The 17402-nt window shown below is 55.6% G+C and overlaps 2 protein-coding genes across 6 annotated transcripts in view; both read left to right on the top strand.

Moving 5' to 3' along the window:
- AIF1L (allograft inflammatory factor 1 like) overlaps nt 1-17402 on the top strand; it is an 803784-nt gene that overhangs the window by 111189 nt on the left and 675193 nt on the right. The gene's annotated exons all lie outside the window — the stretch shown is intronic.
- ASS1 (argininosuccinate synthase 1) overlaps nt 1-17402 on the top strand; it is a 58039-nt gene that overhangs the window by 23190 nt on the left and 17447 nt on the right. For 3 of the 5 annotated variants that reach the window (XM_050760132.1, XM_050760134.1, XM_050760133.1), the window contains 6 exons: nt 3467-3537; nt 4439-4469; nt 8835-8900; nt 10123-10213; nt 12947-13031; nt 13616-13680. In XM_050760132.1, the coding sequence (XP_050616089.1) occupies nt 3467-3537; nt 4439-4469; nt 8835-8900; nt 10123-10213; nt 12947-13031; nt 13616-13680 (409 nt within the window). The remainder of the gene's footprint in view (nt 1-3466; nt 3538-4438; nt 4470-8834; nt 8901-10122; nt 10214-12946; nt 13032-13615; nt 13681-17402) is intronic. The other 2 variants (XM_050760135.1, XM_050760136.1) reach the window with 1 other exon arrangement.

The raw sequence follows: 17402 nt of genomic DNA, 5'->3' as shown, positions 1-17402 counted from the left end.
GAGCTGGGTTGGCGAGGTTTCTCCCGCTTGTCTCCTTGATGATACAGAATATGAAGCATGTTTCATCTTTAAGAATAATGAATTGGAGCCCCCACCCAGCTCTACCCTCATGCCTCGAGTCCTGGATAGACAGGGGCAGGGCTGACCCCTACGTTGCCCTTTCTTTCCGTTAAGTCCCCAGACAAAAGCGGCTTCTGATTTTTCTAGCATAGATGAGTCTCGGGAGCGCTGCTGTCCTTCCTTCTCAGGTTTTGGGGAGAAGGTGCTGAGTTCAGCTTCCATCCCAAATAACCTTTTGAGCAGGAAAAGTTTGCCAGGGAAAGATGAGCATGGGCCCCTCGGCCACCTACCCTCCTCCTAGAGACGGGTTTCATCAGAAATGACTGTGGGGAATCTGAGCACATTGTAGAAGGAGGCAGAGGCAGCGTTTCTGCACCCAGGAAATGTCAGAATGACTGAGCAGCGATGAGGCCTCCTCCAAAATTCCGAGCCAGGCAGGATCTGAGCTGGATGACACAAAAATCAATGGGGCTTTGATAATCTCCGCTTTCAAGACCCTTCGGTAGCCAAGGCCAAAATGTGCCAGAGGACTCATAGAAAACATGCATTTGCTTCCCTGGCCATCCTCTCCCCACCCATCGTCCAACGGAAAAGCACTCAGAACCACCCTATCCTTGTCATTGTCACCATAATTTTTTTTAAAAAAATTTTAGAGACACTGTCTCACTCTGTCACCCAGGTTGGAGCGCAGTGGCACAATCCTAGCTCACTGCAGCCTCGACCTCCTGGGCTCATCTGACCCTCCGACCTCAGCCTCCTGAGTAGCTGGAACTACAAACGTGCGCTAGTACATCTGGCTCATTTTTGGGTTTTTTTAAATTTTTATTTATTTAATTATTTATTTATTACAGACAGGGTCTCACCATGTTGCCCAGGCTGGTCTTAAACTCCTGGACTCGGCCGGGCGCGGTGGCTCAAGCCTGTAATCCCAGCACTTTGGGAGGCCGAGACGGGCGGATCACGAGGTCAGGAGATCGAGACCATCCTGGCTAACACGGTGAAACCCCGTCTCTACTAAAAATACAAAAACTTAGCCGGGCGAGGTGGCAAGCGCCTGTAGTCCCAGCTACTCGGGAGGCTGAGGCAGGAGAATGGCGTGAACCCGGGAGGCGGAGCTTGCAGTGAGCTGAGATCCGGCCACTGCACTCCAGCCTGGGCGACAGAGCGAGACTCCGTCTCAAAAAAAAAAAAAAAAAAAAAAAAAAACTCCTGGACTCAACTAATCCACCCTCCTTGGCCTCCCAAAATATTGGGATTGCAGGTGTGAGCCACCGCACCCAGCTTTGGCTAATTTGTACATTTTTTTTGTAGAGACAGGGTCTTGCTATGCTGCCCAGCCTGGCTATAATTATTATTCTTTTTAAAGCCAGACCACAAGGTGGGAGCTAGAAACAGGATGGTCTCACGTTGTCTACATGTTGGAGATGGTTTTGTTTTCTCTCCTCAATTACGATGAGAGTATGAGGGGGGCACCTCGGGACAGAGAGAGGCTGGAAAACACAAATCTCTTTGGTCCTTGGAGGGTCATTGTCACCGGCGCCTGTTCCTTTTGTCCCCGCCCTTTCGCCTCTCCTTGCACCTGGAGGGAGGTCCGCTGAGAAGGGAGGCGAGGGTGTTTCCACGCCACCCCCCAAAAACAGGGGCTCCATGGAGCCTGGCCGGCTGCTTTTCTTAGCACCCAGCAGCTGAGCTGAGAGTAAGGAGCGAGGACGGAGCCCAGCAAGCCACCGGGACGTCTCCGCCGGTGAGTCCAGCCTTGCCTTGCACTAGGTCCGGGTGCCCATGCCTGGCCAAGGGCACAGGGCGAGTGTGTGGACTGAAATGTCCTCAAATTCTAGAGTCGATCGTGGGCTGTGTTTTGTTTTGTTAAATTTCAGTTTTCATGTATAATAGGGTAACTATTGAGGAGATGACCTACACAAGCTAAGGCTCTTAGGGGCCCTCAGTGATTTTTTTCTTTTTTCTTTTTTTTTTTTTTTTTTTTTCTTTCTTTTTTGAAATAGAGTCTTACTCTGTCGCCCAAGCTGGAGTGCACTGGCACTATCTCAGCTCACTGCAACCTCCGCCTCCCAAGTTCAAGTGATTCTCCTGCCTCAGTCTCCAAAGTAGCGGGGACTACAGGCGCCTGCCACCATGCCAGGCTAATTTTTGTATCTCTAGTAGAGATAGGGTTTCACCATATTGGCCAGGCTGGTCTTGAACTCCTGAACTCAAGTGAGCCACCGCACCTGGCCTTGTAGGCTGTTTTAAAGTGAGTCTCCTGGCTTTCTAGAAAACCCCAAACCCAGAGCATTTAGCCTCATTTTAAGTTAAGGTGGTGACGGGGAAACAGCCGCTCCTTGGAGGAGGCCTCTAGAATCTCACTGTCTTGGGAATGAGCCTGAGTGGGGTGGACGCCATCAGGAGAGAGATGGGGGGTGACCCGGTGGGGGCTGCCTATGGTTCCCACAGGGACCCAGTGGGGCTGAGGGACTGAAGGGGGTCAGAGGCAGAGCATCCAGTCTCGCTGGCTCCGAGGGGCTGGGTGGAGCTCCTTCACTGCCCCCTGTGCCCAGTAAGCCGTGGGGACCAGCAGAGCAGTGCCGGGTGTCCGAGTGCAGGAGGAGGCTGGAGTGCACGCGCTGGATTCCCAGTCGGGCATCATCAAGGGACCAAGGGCATTGCGGGTCACCAGGGCAACCAGCCTCATCTTCCTCCTCCTCTTAAGGCTGAGTCAGGTGGGCCTTCCATGCATGACCTGCAGCCCTCCTAGCCTGGGCATCCTGGGCAGAGGTGGGTGTCCTCTTCTTAACAACAGACTAGGCCATTTAGGAAGCAAAATAGAGCCAGAGCCGAGTCCCACGGAGCCGGGATCTGCTGGGTGTTTCCCTTCTAGGGTCCGCAGAGTGATGTGTGCGGCTGTTGTGCCAGACCCAGGGAGGGGAGCCCCCGGGAGGTACGGGCCATGAGCTAAAAGCTCTCCCTGCATCCCACCTGTCCTTGGGTCCACAGGAAGCACCGCATGGGATCTGGTGCCAGGTGCCCTGGTCCACAGTGTGAGTGGGTTCACGCAAGCCCCAGCTCATAGAGTGATAGCGGGGCTGGTTGGCTGGTGCTGGGAGACCTGGGCATGGCACCTGCGCGCTTGCTCAGTGCTTCAGGTGTCCTTGAAGTGTAGACTTCAGGTCTTCTGGAAGGAACCTCCAAGGTCAGCATCGCAGACGCACAGTCCTGCAGTTTCTCTGGGACATGTCCAGCAATAGGGTCCCCCCAGGGAGGTGACCGTGACCAACACTAGGTGGTAGCTGGGGTCTTGTCTGAATGGGGGCCAGAGTTTGGGGCTCTCTGAAAAAGCAGGGCCCCTGGGACAGACCTCACACCTCCTTCCAGCCGCCTTACCTCCGCCTGTGCTCTCTCTTTCCCGCAGCAACACGGGATTCCCATCCCGGTCACCCCCAAGAGCCCATGGAGTATGGACGAGAACCTCATGCACATCAGGTAAATGCCCGCCCTCCACCCATCCTTGGTCCTCCTGGGCTCATTCCAAAGGATGGCCATGTGCTGCCCCAGGACGTGCTGGTGACCCCTACACCAGTGGTCCCTGCCCTCGGGGAGCTGAGAGGCTTCAGGCAGGACAGAGATCAAAGCGCCCAGCTCATGCACTGCCCTCATTGCAGTTCTGCTGAGTATTGTCAAGGAGATAGATCATGGGCACGCAGCCTCATCAGGAGTATCAAGGAGGGCTTCTTAGAGGAGTTGGCATTGAAGGTTAAAACCTCAAGGATGGGCCGGGCGCGGTGGCTCACGCCTGTAATCCCAGCACTTTGGGAGGCCGAGGCGGGCGGATCACGAGGTCAGGAGATCGAGACCATCCTGGCTAACACGGTGAAACCCCGTCTCTACTAAAAATGCAAAAAATTAGACGGGCGAGGCAGCGGGATAGTAGTCCCAGCTACTCGGGAGGCTGAGGCAGGAGAATGGCGTGAACCCGGGAGGCGGAGCTTGCAGTGAGCCGAGATCGCGCCACTGCACTCCAGCCTGGGCGACAGAGCGAGACTCTGTCTCAAAAAAAAATAAATAAATAAAACCTCAAGGATGGAGAACAGGCCCAGATGGGGCACTGGGGAAGTGTTTAAGGCGGAGGCCCCCTCACCAATGTGCAGAGCCCCAGGGCAGTCCCCAGAAGACTCAGGGAAAGGCCCCAACTCTTTCTTACAACCTGCAGCTCCACGGGTGACTGTGGTGGGCCCAGAATGTTTCAGACAGGTTGGCAGCAGATGCTCTGGCAGAGAGTAAAAGGCAGACCAGGCTCATGGGCACAACGGGGGGTGTGTGTTGGGGGATGGGGGCATGCCATGTCCCTCCCCAGCTGACCCTGTGTTTCCTCTCCCCTCTGCAGCTACGAGGCTGGAATCCTGGAGAACCCCAAGGTAATCCCCCCAACCCCGTCTCCTCCCAGCCGGCCACCTTTGGTGGTAGCTGCTCCATGCCGATGCTGTCTGATGTATTTGTAGCCTAATTTGAAATTTCACGGGGGCCAGCCATGGGGCTGGGGCCAAGCCCTGCCTGTGTTCCCCGACCCCCCGACCGGCCCCCCTCTGCCCGCCCTCTCCTCGCTGCATTTGAAGACCTCCCCCCGCCCTTCCTCTTCTAATTGCCGCTGGGATGAACAGGGGAAGGAAATATCTCAGGGCAGCATACAGAGAGTGTGTGATTGTGAGACAATAAAGAAGTAATTAGGCAGATGAGACACTTGGGGGAGGGCCCAGGCTGTGCCCACCAGCTCCCAGGCTGTGCTGCTGGAGTTTTGGTTGTAGGGGGCTGGGGGAGGCATGGCTGAGAGCCCCAGGCCCCGTTTGTCTGGATCCGTGTTGCACACCCGCCACCACCGGCCACCCTGATCCCGTCCCAAGCCTCCCGGGCGGGCCAGGCTGGGCCCTCAGCTCTGTTTGAAGTTTCGGGTTTCTCTCCCCGGGGTAGGGGGCTTCTTTGTGTCCACCCCTGCCCACTGTGGGAGGTGGGGGAGGCAGGGCCAAATCTATCATGGGAAGAGAAAAATCTCTTTGTCCCTGAGGGAATGTGTCTTAGTTCTCGAGCCCAGCCAGCCCCACACCCCGGGGAGGCTGGTTTGGGGGTGGGAAAAGTGTGCTTTCTGAGGGGGTGCAGCTGGGCCTGGGGGAACCAAGAAGGCCAGCTGGAGGGGAGGGTGCCCAGGGAGGTTTGGTGAAATTGGGGAGCGCCAGAGCCCCGCCCGGGATCCCCCAGGGCCTGGGCATCTGTCACTCTCACGCCCGCATGCCGCCCCCTGGTCGGTGTTGGCTGTAATATCACATGGCAGCCACCATGTCTGGGGCGCGGGCCGGGGGTGGCATTGCCCTGGCTCAGTTCCTAGGACACCGGCTGGGAGCAGCCTCACTTTATGGGTGAGGAAACTGAGGCCCGGAGCTGTGACGCGCCCCAGGGTGCCAGCTGCTTGGGGCGAGGGAACGGGCCCTGGGGCTGGTACCCTCCAGCTATTGGTTCCCCTACTGCCCATGGCCCCCTCCCTGTCCAAACCTGTCACTCAGGAGAGCCGCCACCCTTGCCCGCTGGGGGCTGATGGGCCCTGTGTGTGGCTGCTGCCTGCTGGTCACAGGTTTTTCTAGTTCATGCTCTGCTGACCCCACAACACTCAGGCCAGCCACCCTAATTAGCCAGTCAGTCAGCGCCAAGGGGGGCAGGGAGGCTGAGCCTGCGGAGTGGCTTCCAGGCAGGGCATCCTCTCAGGCCCGTGGGCCCCAAGCATGCCGGGCAACCACTCCTGGCCGTTCTCCAAGCAGCCTATGGCCTCTGCAAGCAGCTTATGGGGCAGAGAGGAGGCCCCCCAGAATGGAGGACCTCAGGATTGAGAGAGAGAACAAGGCCAGAAGGAAATCGCCCCTCGGACCGTGCAGGAGGGCCCCCGGGCCTGGAGTAGGTTACTGAGCTACTGTGGGCAGGTCCTGCACCCTCCCAGGCCTCCTGTCTCATGAGGGTATCGGGTGGAGAAGTCTGTGCTAAAGAGAATCTGGATTAAGGATCCTGCTACCTCACCCACACTTGGGTCCCAAAGACAGGAAACCCGAGTCTAAATCCCAACTTTTCTTCTTATTGCTGTGCAACCTTGGGCAAGTTGCCCAACCTCTCTGAGCCTCCAGTACCCCTTGTCCAAGGTGGGAAAACACAGCACCTCCCTCCTGGGGCATCTAAAGCACTTGGCCTGGCACAGGGCAAGCCCTCAGTCATGGACCTGGGGGTCCCATGCTCCCTCCTCACGGGAAGAAGGGTCCAAAGTCTTCTCGGGGACCCCTCTCAAGAAAGGCTGGGCTGGGCTGAGCTGGGTGTGAGTCAAGGGGAAACCTAATTCCTGCGGAGACGCCTGGGGCACCCAGAGTCCAGCCGCTCTGGAAGGGAGTTTGCGCCAGCCATGCAGACTCCCCAGGGGCTTTGTGCTGGGGACGGGGCTCAACGTCAGGACGCGCCCTTGCATCCCTGGACCTGGCAGCCCTGTCCCCCTCGGGATGAGCTCAGGGGGACAGAGCTCGGGGAACCCGTGCCCCTCCCCCTCTCCAAAAAAAGCCAGGAGACCTGCGGAAGGGAGGGCTTGAAGGCAGATGGCTGAGCCATTTTCTGCCTCCGTGAGGGCTGATTGAAGGGCAATGAGGCAGCTAATGCGAAGAAAGATAGAAATTTACTTGCTTTAACTTCATACGGTCCACAGTGAAAGAGTTCATTCAGTCGCCGGCCCGCCATAGCTGATGGATGAATAAACCATTTGCGGCATCGATCATGCCTCTACATCATGGTTTAGTTCATGGGCCATTTGCTTCCAATTTCTCCTTCTCGGGGCCTGTTTCATGCTTTCTTTCGCCCTCTCCCCCTACCCCCCACCCCGACTCTCTCTCTCTCCTTTTCTTCACTCTCTTCCCTCCCCTGCCCCCCCACAGATGACATTGGAAGTGAGCCCTCCCGCTGGGAGGGATAAATAGATGGCATTGATACTCGGCAACAAACTATTTGTCATTTGAACTGGGCTTTTAGGAAGGAGAGTAAAAAGAAGGCAGGCGCTCGAGCCACCACGGAATGCAAAGCAAATGTCATTTTATTTCTATTTAGTTATTTTATTTAATCGGCGCTGTCAGGTGCCCGCCCGACAGCTGCCTCTGACTTCCGCTGCGGTCTGCAGAGACTCGTCCTCCAATCTTCCCATCCCCTCTCCTTCCAAATGCACGCACTGTCAGCCTCCACTTCAGTCTGGGGCTCCCTTAGGAAGTGTGGCGGGAGAGGAAGTGACAAGCAACGCGTTGAAAACAGTTGCAGTCGGGCCCAGCGCAGGTGGAGGTGGGAGAGAGCTGGGCTTGGATGGGAGTGGGGCCCTTGTACCGGCACTCTGGTTGGAGGCTTGGGGGAGTCCCAGGCAGCTGGAGATGGGACTGTGGAGTTGTGTGGTCACCCCAAGATCCAGTCCAGTTCACTTTACCTTTTTGCTGAGGATGAGCCTTGGGGCCCATCTGTGCCCAGGGAATGCTGCAGTTGGCAGGGCCCAGTGGGCCAGCCCTGATGCCTGCCTATGGCTGTGATGCTGGCTGGCTCTGGCCACAGGCCTCACCCTGCTTCTCAGCCCAGGTTACCACAGCAGCTGGGAACCAGCATAAGGTGGTGGAAAGAGTCCCTATGTTTAGCTTCCAAAGCATGGTTTGGAGAAGCCACCTCTCAGCCTTGGCTTTCCCTGTGGTCTATAGAGGCATCAGGCTGGGGGTCCTTCAGGGCCCCTCCTACTGCCTGGAGTCTGCCTTTAGGGAAAGTTCTGGGTTCCTGTTCCTGCCCCACAAATGGGCACTGACACGGGGATACAGCTGGTCCTGAGTCACGTCGTCCCTTGGAGGTGGGGGTGGAGGATCCACCATGGTCGTTGTCTGAACTTAGAAGGATCAATTGTCCTGGTTTGCCCAAGACTAAGAGGTTTCTGGGGACAAAGGACTTTCAGTGCTAAAACCAGGAGAAACCAGGGTACTTGGTCACTCTAACATAGAGTCACAGGCGAATGACCACGGGTGAGCTTCCAGGGTACTTATGTAGCCCCATCCCATGCAGAAGGAGGCTGGGCCAAGCAGGTACCCCCATGAGTGAATTCCAGCTGCAGAGCACACTCCAGTTTTTACCAGGCCTTCCCTGACATTTTCTTGTGTGTTTTCATTTCCAGTTACATATCTGTCTATATTTTTATATATATATATTTTAAATATATATTACAGTATGTATGCTTATATATTAAAAATAAAATGTTTTTTATTTTTAATATACATTACAATCTAAGTATATATATTATATATTTAATATAAATATATATTTTTATAATATATAATAAAATATATAATATATATATTTAATATATTTTATTTTTAATATATATTACATAAATATAAAATATAAATATATATAAATAAGATAAAAATATATTTTATTAAAAATAAAATATATTTTTAATATATATTACAATTTAAGCATATATATATATTTTTAAGCGTATATATATATATATATATGCGCTTAAATTGTAAGATGGCCAAGGGCAGGTATCATTTTCTCCCATTTTACAGATGAGGAAACTGAGGCTGGAGGAAGTAAAGCCTCCCCAAGGCCTCACAGCCTGAGATCTTGATCCTGGCATGGGGGTATTGCCCATCACTGTAAAATCCAACATGTATTTGGTGAGGACCTCACAGGGCTCCTGTCCTGAGTGCCAGGGAATATAACTCCCATGTGGTCTCTACCAGCACGGATCTCACAGTTGCAGCTCCAGTCCCTCCCGCTCAGCCTCCATTTCTTCATCTGTAGATGGGGTAAGAGCGCTTAACCTTCTTACCAAATGGAGCTGCTGAGAACTCAGACTGCAGATGGGAAGTGATATGTGAATGTGTGCAAGGTGTTTTGTTTTGTTTTGTTTTGTTTTGTTTTGTTTGCGGAGGAGGGGACGGAGTCTCACTCTGTCGCCCAGGCTGGGTGCAGTGGTGCAATCTCAGCTCACTGCAACCTCCGCCTCCTGGGTTCAAGCAATTCTGCCTCAGCCTCCCGAGTAGCTGGGACTACCGGCACATGCCGCCACACCCGGATAATTTCTTTTGTATTTTAGTAGAGATGGGGTTTCATTGTGTTGCCCAGGCTGGTGTTGAACTCCTCAGCTCAGGCAATCCACCCGCCTCGGCCTCCCAAAGCACTAGGATTACAGGCGTGAGCCACTGCGCCCAGCCGTCTGCAAAGTTTTTAAAGCAAAAATGAGACAGCAGTTCCTAGATGTCAGCAGGTGAACAAGAACCCCAGGCACAGGATGCCCAAAGGACGGACTTGAGCAGTCAGGCCCAAGAGGCCCAAGTCCCCACAGTGGCAAGTGTCCAAGCCGCAGCCTGGGGGAGCTAGGGCCTCCGAAGATGGGAGGGAATTTCAAGAGTTCCAGGCAACACGCAGCCCCTCCACCACTGCATCAGACGAGAGGCCCATTTTCCAACACGCCCAAGAAAAAATATACATAAAGGTTGATGTGTTTTCAAATGGGTTTTTGCTTTGCTCTTCTCTTTTCTCCCTGTGAGTATTAACCTTGGGGACCCAGGGGACGGCTCGGCTTGCCAGAGCACCTGCTGGGGTCACACGCAGTCATTAGCTTTGCGGTCAGTGCAGAATAAACCCCAATTCCCGAGCCGGCGAGAGTGTGCGTACCGCTCCTGGAAAGCCCTCGGAACGCCGCCTCGCTCCTCCAAAGTCACACTTTTTCCTGCCTGACTTGTTCCTCTCCTGCTATTCTACCTCCAGCTGTGGGGGCGTCGAAGAAAAAGATGAGATCAAGTTGAGGGGAAAAATTGTCTGATTTCTCAAGCCCTTTGTTTCCCAGGCCCCTGGCAAGCGGGACTGATGCTAGGCTGAAGGCTGGGGACCAGGGGGATCTGCTGGACCCCACCAGCTGGTGGGGAAGTGGATGGAGGAGAGGGGTGCAGATCCCTGCGGGAGGTGGACTGTAGGGTGTCCAGGGACTGGCATGTCATCCTCCCACCTCTTTCTGTCTTTTGTCAGAACCAAGCGCCTCCAGGTCTCTACACGAAGACCCAGGACCCGGCCAAAGCCCCCAACACCCCTGACATTCTCGAGATCGAGTTCAAAAAAGGTATGTTTTTTGAACGTCCCACCTGTTGGGACTCAAAAGGGTCGAAAGGGATTGACTGTTGGGGCCCTGGCTCCTTTTCCGTCCCTGCCTGGGAACCTAGGCCCTCTTTACCCCCACCCTGCATCCCTGGAAGCTGGAGTTCAGACAGGGGTTTCAAGGGTGCCGCACAGCCCACCTCCTTGGACAGTACAACCCATGGATGCCTCTAGGCTTGGGAGGAACACGCCCTCGGCCACCCATCACTTGGGTTCATGGGCACCAGGTCTGGAATGAGAGCACTCTAGTCCCTGAACAGCCTCTCACCTTTCCTGGGCCTCAGTTTCCTCACCTGAGGATGAAAGAGAGTGCCTGCTATTTTCCCGGGGTAGAATGAGGCCTGCAAGGGAGCGTCCAGCCCCAGGCCCTGATCCCAGAAGGTCCTCAGTAAACAGTCAGTGTTGGTGAGCTGGCCTCAGGGACCCCTGGGACCCCACGTGGAAAGCCTTCGCCAGTCCTCACTGAGCCGCTCTGGGCCTCACCCTTCTGACCCCACGTTCAAAGTTGTGGCCACTCTTGCTCCCCTCGGCAGTGGAGCCTGTCCTGTTCACTCCCTCCTCCTCACTGCTGTCAACAAGAAGCCCGAGTGCCTGGGTGCCTGAGCTTGGGAGAGGGCGTCTCTTGGCCTGGAGGAAGGACAGGGAAGCAAGGCGAACCTGCCTGGGCTCAGAGGGAGGGCTCAGAAGGCCTGAAGGGGTACCTTTTCAGGAGGCTGGAGAGATCAGGGCGGCTTCCTGGAGGAGGTGGTGCTGGGCACAAGGGCATCCCAGGACCAGGCGGGGGCTGGTCCATTTGTCCACAAAGTGGCTGCCCACACTGGAGCTGGGATGAGAGGGAGACAGGCTCGTGGAGAGGCCTGGCCCAGCTCTGATGCTCGGCCCTTACCCTGGGTACCACAGAGAGGAGGACTGGGTGGGGAAGGCTCAGGCTGGTGGGGAAGCAGAGCTGCAGACCCCACTCTCCCTCTTGCTGGTGTGACCTTGACAGCCAGCTTCACCGTGCTGGGCTTTGGGTGCACTCATCTAAAAACAGGCCCACAGGCATGATGCTCACAGGTGCCCAGCATGGTGTGTGGAATGGGGTGTCGGAGGCTGAATGCTTTAATAATCTGCCTCTTCTGGGCCTTTCCCAAGAGCCTGGCCAAGTCAGCGAGTGTCTTCCTTGCTCCCCTCCATCTGTCCCAACCCACTGGGGGTCAAAGAGGCCCCCAAAGGCAGCCGGGCCCCCAGGCCTGTTTGCAGGCACACAGCCTCCCTTGAGGACCATCTCTGAGGAGATGGTGGGAGTGGCCCCACCAGCATCTCCTGGCTCCCTGAACGGGGCCCCCAGGAGCCCGGAGACCCGTGAGGGTGGGAGGCAGGCGGCAGGCTGCAGAGGGTCTCGGGCACCAGGCTCCGGCAGCCCTGCCCAAGGACCCGGGCAGCTCCGCGGGCTGAGCTGGAGAAGAAACGTGACCTATTGTCATGATTTGGGGACTGTCTGGAAGCAGAAAAAAAGATGGGAGGAACCCTCCCTGGCCAGTGCCCATTCACTCTCTAGTTAATTTATTTGAAGTTTTAATCTAATTATTAACTATTTTAAAGGCTAAGAGGCTTTCTCCGGCAGCAGCACCAACAATGTCACCTCTTCTCCCGGGCAGGCCCCATCTAAGGCCCCAGCGAAGGCCGATAATAGGACCGGGAGGGAGAGAAAGGGAGAGGGGAGAGGCGGGGGGTGGCGAGAGGGGCTTAAGGTTCATTATTGGGCAGACTTACATTTAATAGCAATTTACAACCAAGTTATAAAACCCCTGGAAATGGGGGTTAAGAATGGCGAGGCTGACAGCGCCTTGAGCGAAGCCCCTCCAAGCGGCGCCTGGCTAATAAAGCCTCGAAAGCCGCTATTGAGGCCTGATTGGCACCCGATGGCTCGCTCCATGGTAATGAGCCGGGCAGATGGGTGGGGGATTAGCCGCCAACTTTGAACAGCTTTTCTTTGTCACTGTTTCAGCTCTCTTGTTAGCCCCAATACATTTATTGCTCATTTCACACCGCTCGAGAAAGTGCCCCTTGCTATTCAAAGTCAACCCCGAACCCACCCACTGCCCCCCCCAACCCCTTCCCTCCTGCCCTCCTGCCACCCCAGACCCAGCTCCTTGGATTCAGGGACGCTGCCGACACCTCGCCTGCTGGAGCGGGTACCGTGTCACCCCCATCAATCAGATGGCTGCGTGTGGGTCTGGGGTACAGGGTCGGGGCGCGGGGTCCGCCTGACAGACGTGGCAGGGGGCTGTGTGTGTGTGTGTGTGAGCGAGTGTGTGTGTGCTTGAGCCCAGCCACACCTCGGCCAGGCGGCCCCCGGGTGACTGGTGGGACAGAAGGTGCTCCCGGCGTAAGACAATGGTGGAGCGTGAAATTCAATTAGTTCAGGGCCTGGTTCCAATTTCACAGCCCCTAAATGCAAAAGGGGCAAAGAGAATGGGAGGGTGGGGGAGAGTGTTTTTATTACATTTTCCCTTTCATTCTGGGGGGCTTTCTCGCCCCTTCTCTCCCTGCAGCAGGCCTCAACCTGCACAGGGCTTTTGAAGGAGTCATTTGGAGTCCATATCTGTCACATCCATTTAAGGCGTTGCGGGAGGAGGGAGAGGGTGGGGTGGCGGGTGCAGGCTCCTCTGCTGAGCCGGGCCCAGGGGCCCACTGCCTTCTCTTCCCACCCTAGGGGTCCCCGTGAAGGTGACCAACGTCAAGGATGGCACCACTCACCAGACCTCCTTGGAGCTCTTCATGTACCTGAACGAAGTCGCGTGAGTGACTGCAGCCCTGTCCGGCCTCCTGGGCGCCGCTGTCTCGGGCGAGCACGGACCTGGACCGTTGCAGCTAATGGTTGTGGCTGAGGCTCAGGGGTGCAGAGGACAGGCCGTGTCCCTTCCCCATAGCCACAGAGTTTCCCGGACTAGGGGAGCCCCGTTTGGCAGGAGAGGCTCCGTGGTCCTTAGCCTTGGAAGATAACAACCCCAGGGGGCCTTCTGCCTCCAAGGGATCATTAGGCTGGGGCTCCCAGGCCCTTGGCTGGATGGGAGGCCAGGATAGAAGGAAAGGGAGCGGTAGTTAGCTCTGGTGCTAGGCAGGGCCCCAGGACACAGGTAACAGAAGGAACAATTTGAACTCACACCTGGGCAATCCCTTCTCTCTCTGGGCCTCAGTTTCCCCACCTGTCCAGTGGGCACTTGGACTAGGTGACCAGGCTCAGATGTCCTCTGAGTCTTAGATCCTGAAATGCTGCCTCACCTGTGGCCTAAGCTACACCCACCCTGGGGCAGCCCAGCTGGGTGGGTGACTCTGAGCCTTGCGGTAGTCCCTGACCCTAATGGACCGGTTCTTCCCACAGGGGCAAGCACGGTGTGGGCCGTATTGACATCGTGGAGAACCGCTTCATTGGAATGAAGTCCCGAGGTGAGTCTGCTCAGCCCTGCTCAGAGCCCGCCTCAGGGCCCAGCAAACCCAGAGATCCCTGAGACCTGTCCCATTTGGACGCTACTACCCCTATGCTACGTGGGCGACCTTGGGCGCGTCCTTTCACCACAGCCTCCGAGACTGCAGTTCCCCTGCTGCCAAGTGGGGCTCATGGGCCCTTTGCCACTAACTTTCAGGGTGTTAGGAGAAGGGCTGCCCAAGGGCTGAGAGAGGCCCAGGAGGGCCTGGGGAGTCCCCGAGGAGCAGGCAGGCCAGGGCCAGGCCTGGAGGTCAGGCTGTCTTGTGTCTGGGGCGGGCAGGCCAGGTTTGGAGGCAGACCGTGCAGGCCCGATTTCGTGGTCATTAAGGCCGCATGGAGGCCGTCGGCCAGGCAGGGCAAAAGTCCTGCCAGAGGTGGGCGCTGTGGCTGCACTGGCGCTGGGAGCCGGCCAGAGCCTAAGGTCCTGTCCCGGCATCAGGCCCGGCTCACGGGGCCCTTTTTCCAGGGATGGTTGGGGCTGAGCCTCAGTGTGGCATGCCTGCCACCTCGGCTGGCCTCTAGCCTGCCTAGCCCCGTATCCGCCTCTGGCTGGGCCCAGGAGCAGGGCAGTTGGTCCCCAGGCAGGTGCTTCTGTCTTCTCTTAGTAGCCAAAGCCCATGATTCCCTTTGTCGGTCACTCACCATTTCATCTTGACCACATCCTCCTCTCCAGGACTCAGTTTCCCCATTCATACACCAAGGGGATCTCAGGTCCCTGAGGGTCTGCTAGTGTGTGATAAAGCCATGCTGTGTTTTCTGGGGGGTCCTAAGAGGGAGAGGACAAGGTTTCAGTAGTTGGATCCCCTGAATCGGGCACCTGAATTTTTAATACTGGTGGTGGGGTCAGGGCTCCCCACTTTGGTAAATGTTCAGATCTCTTTGCTTAGGGTCGATGTGAAAAGATACCAAGCCAAATAAAACCTGACCACGGTATAGTCACAGCCCCATGTCCCTCAGGCTATTTTTACTAAGATTCTAAAATCCGAAGAGAGCTGATCGCCCCATGTGGGCCAGAAGAAAAGGGTGGTGGTGCGGAGGGCTGGAGGCCTGTTTCTGGTCCCAGGTTTGCCCTGTCTTGCCCAACGACCTTGGACTTGTCATCTATCGCTAGGCCTCAGTTTCCCCAAGTGTAATGTGGTAAGCGTTGGGAGTTGCATCACTCTGGCTCTGACCTGTTTGCATTTACCTCAAAAGACATGGGAGCACGGAAAGGGGAGGCGGGTTTGCCTCTTTCTTGTGGTTTAGCTCCTTGCTTGCTGTTATTCAGGAGAAACAACCTAATTGAAGCTCTGGGAAGGCCTTGAGAACAATGTTACTAATTAGCTGCTCCTTTTTATCCTGGCTTACCTTTGTCTCTTACCTATATTAACATGTGATTAGATGCCCCTTTGTCGCCGCCTGCCCTTGGGAGCCAGCGCAGCGTGCACCCTCCAGGGAGAGCTGGGGGGGACCTTGGGGAGCCACAGACCAGCACCCCATTTACAGATGGGGAAGCCAGGGCTGGGAAGGGGTGGCATAGAGGCCTTGCTTCAAGTACCAGGCACTTTAGTGGCAGGACCAGGACTGCCATCTGGGCCCAGAGTGGCATGGAGTGGAGGGCTAAGAGCTTCGACTGGAGTTGGACAGATCTGGGTTCAAACTCATGTATGGGGGCAGGAACTGGTACACTGGAAGTGCTCCATAAATAGCCATCCGTCCCCAGGGCCTGCGGAATGGGGACAGAAGTAGCCCCCACACTCTAGGAGCTGTCAGTGTGGCGGGGGATGGGGAGGGTTCCAGTACTGCACCTGTTGTTATGCCCTTGCCATGCCTGTGGCAGGCATCACCAGTCGATGCTGGCACTATTCTGTGAACTCCAGAGGTGTCTCAGGGCTGCCTGCAGGCACTACCAAATGATCAGGATTGGCACACGTGATGAAAATGCATTGCCTTCCCTATTGGAAAGATAAGGACTGGCCTGAAGTCACTGTGAAATGGCATCCTGCTGGGTGGGGCGAGTCAAGCAGACTTCAGCAAAAGTGAACTGGAGGAGGTGGTTAGTGAGGAAGACCTGGACTGCACTATTCTGAACGTGGAATGGTAGCTGACAGCATGCCAGAGAGGCTGGACCTTTTTCCCAGAATGGGGGCCTCGTCCCCATAGAAGGTCAGAGCCATGAGATAGATCAACAGTCTGTTCCAACCCCCATGGCTCCTTACCACCACCTGGGGAAAGGTTCCCGGAGGCCAGCCTCCACTCTGCCCTGGTACTTTGTGTGTACTGTTGGAGGCTGTCCCCAAAAGCACAGAATTTAGTCAGCATGGTACAGGAAAGAAAATTGGGATTCTGACGGCAAGAACTTGCTGTGTGATCTTAGACAAGTCTCTCCCTCTGCAACTCCGATTGTCAAGGGGCCAGGTGAGGAGGTCGTATCATCTCCCTCTGAACGTCCTCACTCGCCTATTTTATTGCTTTGGGTTGGGGAGAGAAGAGAAAGTTGCTAGGTAATTTTAGGGTGGTATCTTGTTTTTATTTCTCTACTCCAAATATTTCTTTTTTTTTTTTTTTTTTTTTTTTTTTTTTGAGGCGGAGTCTCGCTCTGTCTCCCAGGCTGGAGTGCAGTGGCGCGATCTTGGCTCACTGCAAGCTCCGCCTCCCGGGTTCACGCCATTCTCCTGCCTCAGCCTCCGAGTAGCTGGGACTACAGGCGCGCACCACCACGCCCGGCTAATTTTTTGTATTTTTAGTAGAGACGGGGTTTCACCGTGTTAGCCAGGGTGGTCTCGATCTCCTGACCTCGTGATCTGCCCGCCTCGGCCTCCCAAAGTGCTGGGATTACAGGCTTGAGCCACCGCACCCGGCCCAAATATTTCATGTGAGAAGGAAAGAGGAGAGACGGTAAATTAGGGCGCTGTGGATTCTCCCATAACAAGGTTTTTATTAAGTGCACAGTAATGAGAGAAGCTGTTAATCGTCAATTATATTGAGGGCAGAGCAGAAAGATGCTATTGTCCGTATCTCGGTGTACAAGGGGAAAATGTCATTTGTATTGATTTTACAAAGCTCGTAATTGAAATTCGTTAAGGGCTGATTTTTTTCTCTGGGGGGTGGGAGCGGGTAGGAAGTTGGGCAGCTCCTGTGCCCTGGGTCTGGGGTGGCCTAGTCAGTGGCACTCAGGGTCAGGGACAGGGGGCTGGGGAAGCTTCGGCTGGAGGCTGGAGTAGCCTTCTCCATATTGTGGCTGTTCACATGTCATTATCACATTATCTTTTTAACTCTGGAGGGGGGCTAATTAAGTGAAGTAAATGAAATCAGTGGGGAGGAGAAGCGGGGGGCAAGGCAGGCCGGAGGGAAGCCGAGGGAGGCTGGGAAGGAGCCAGCGCACGTCCTTGTGCTCAGCTTCTTCCTCTCTCTCCTCTGTGGCCTCAGACTTCTCCAGCTGCTCTCCTGCCTCTGCTCTCCTCCCAGCTCTGCCCGCCTCACCTCTGCCTGCCGCCGCCTCGCTCCTCCTCCCTCTCTCCCTTTCCTCCTCCCTCTCTCCCTTTCCTCCTCCCTCTCTCCCTTTCCTCCTCCCTCTCTCCCTTTCCTCTTCCTTCCCCTCTTTCCTCCCTTGCCCTTCCCTCTTTGCCCATTCTCCTCCCCTTCCCCACTCTCTCCTCCTGTCTCCCTTCCTCCTTCCTCCTCCACTTTCTGGCCCAGAAGG

The sequence above is a fragment of the Macaca thibetana genome, chromosome 15 (assembly GCF_024542745.1).
Source record: "Macaca thibetana thibetana isolate TM-01 chromosome 15, ASM2454274v1, whole genome shotgun sequence".
Lineage (NCBI taxonomy): Eukaryota > Metazoa > Chordata > Mammalia > Primates > Cercopithecidae > Macaca > Macaca thibetana.
The sequence above is the reverse complement of the archived record's forward strand: the minus strand, read 5'-3'. Positions and strand labels throughout refer to the sequence as shown.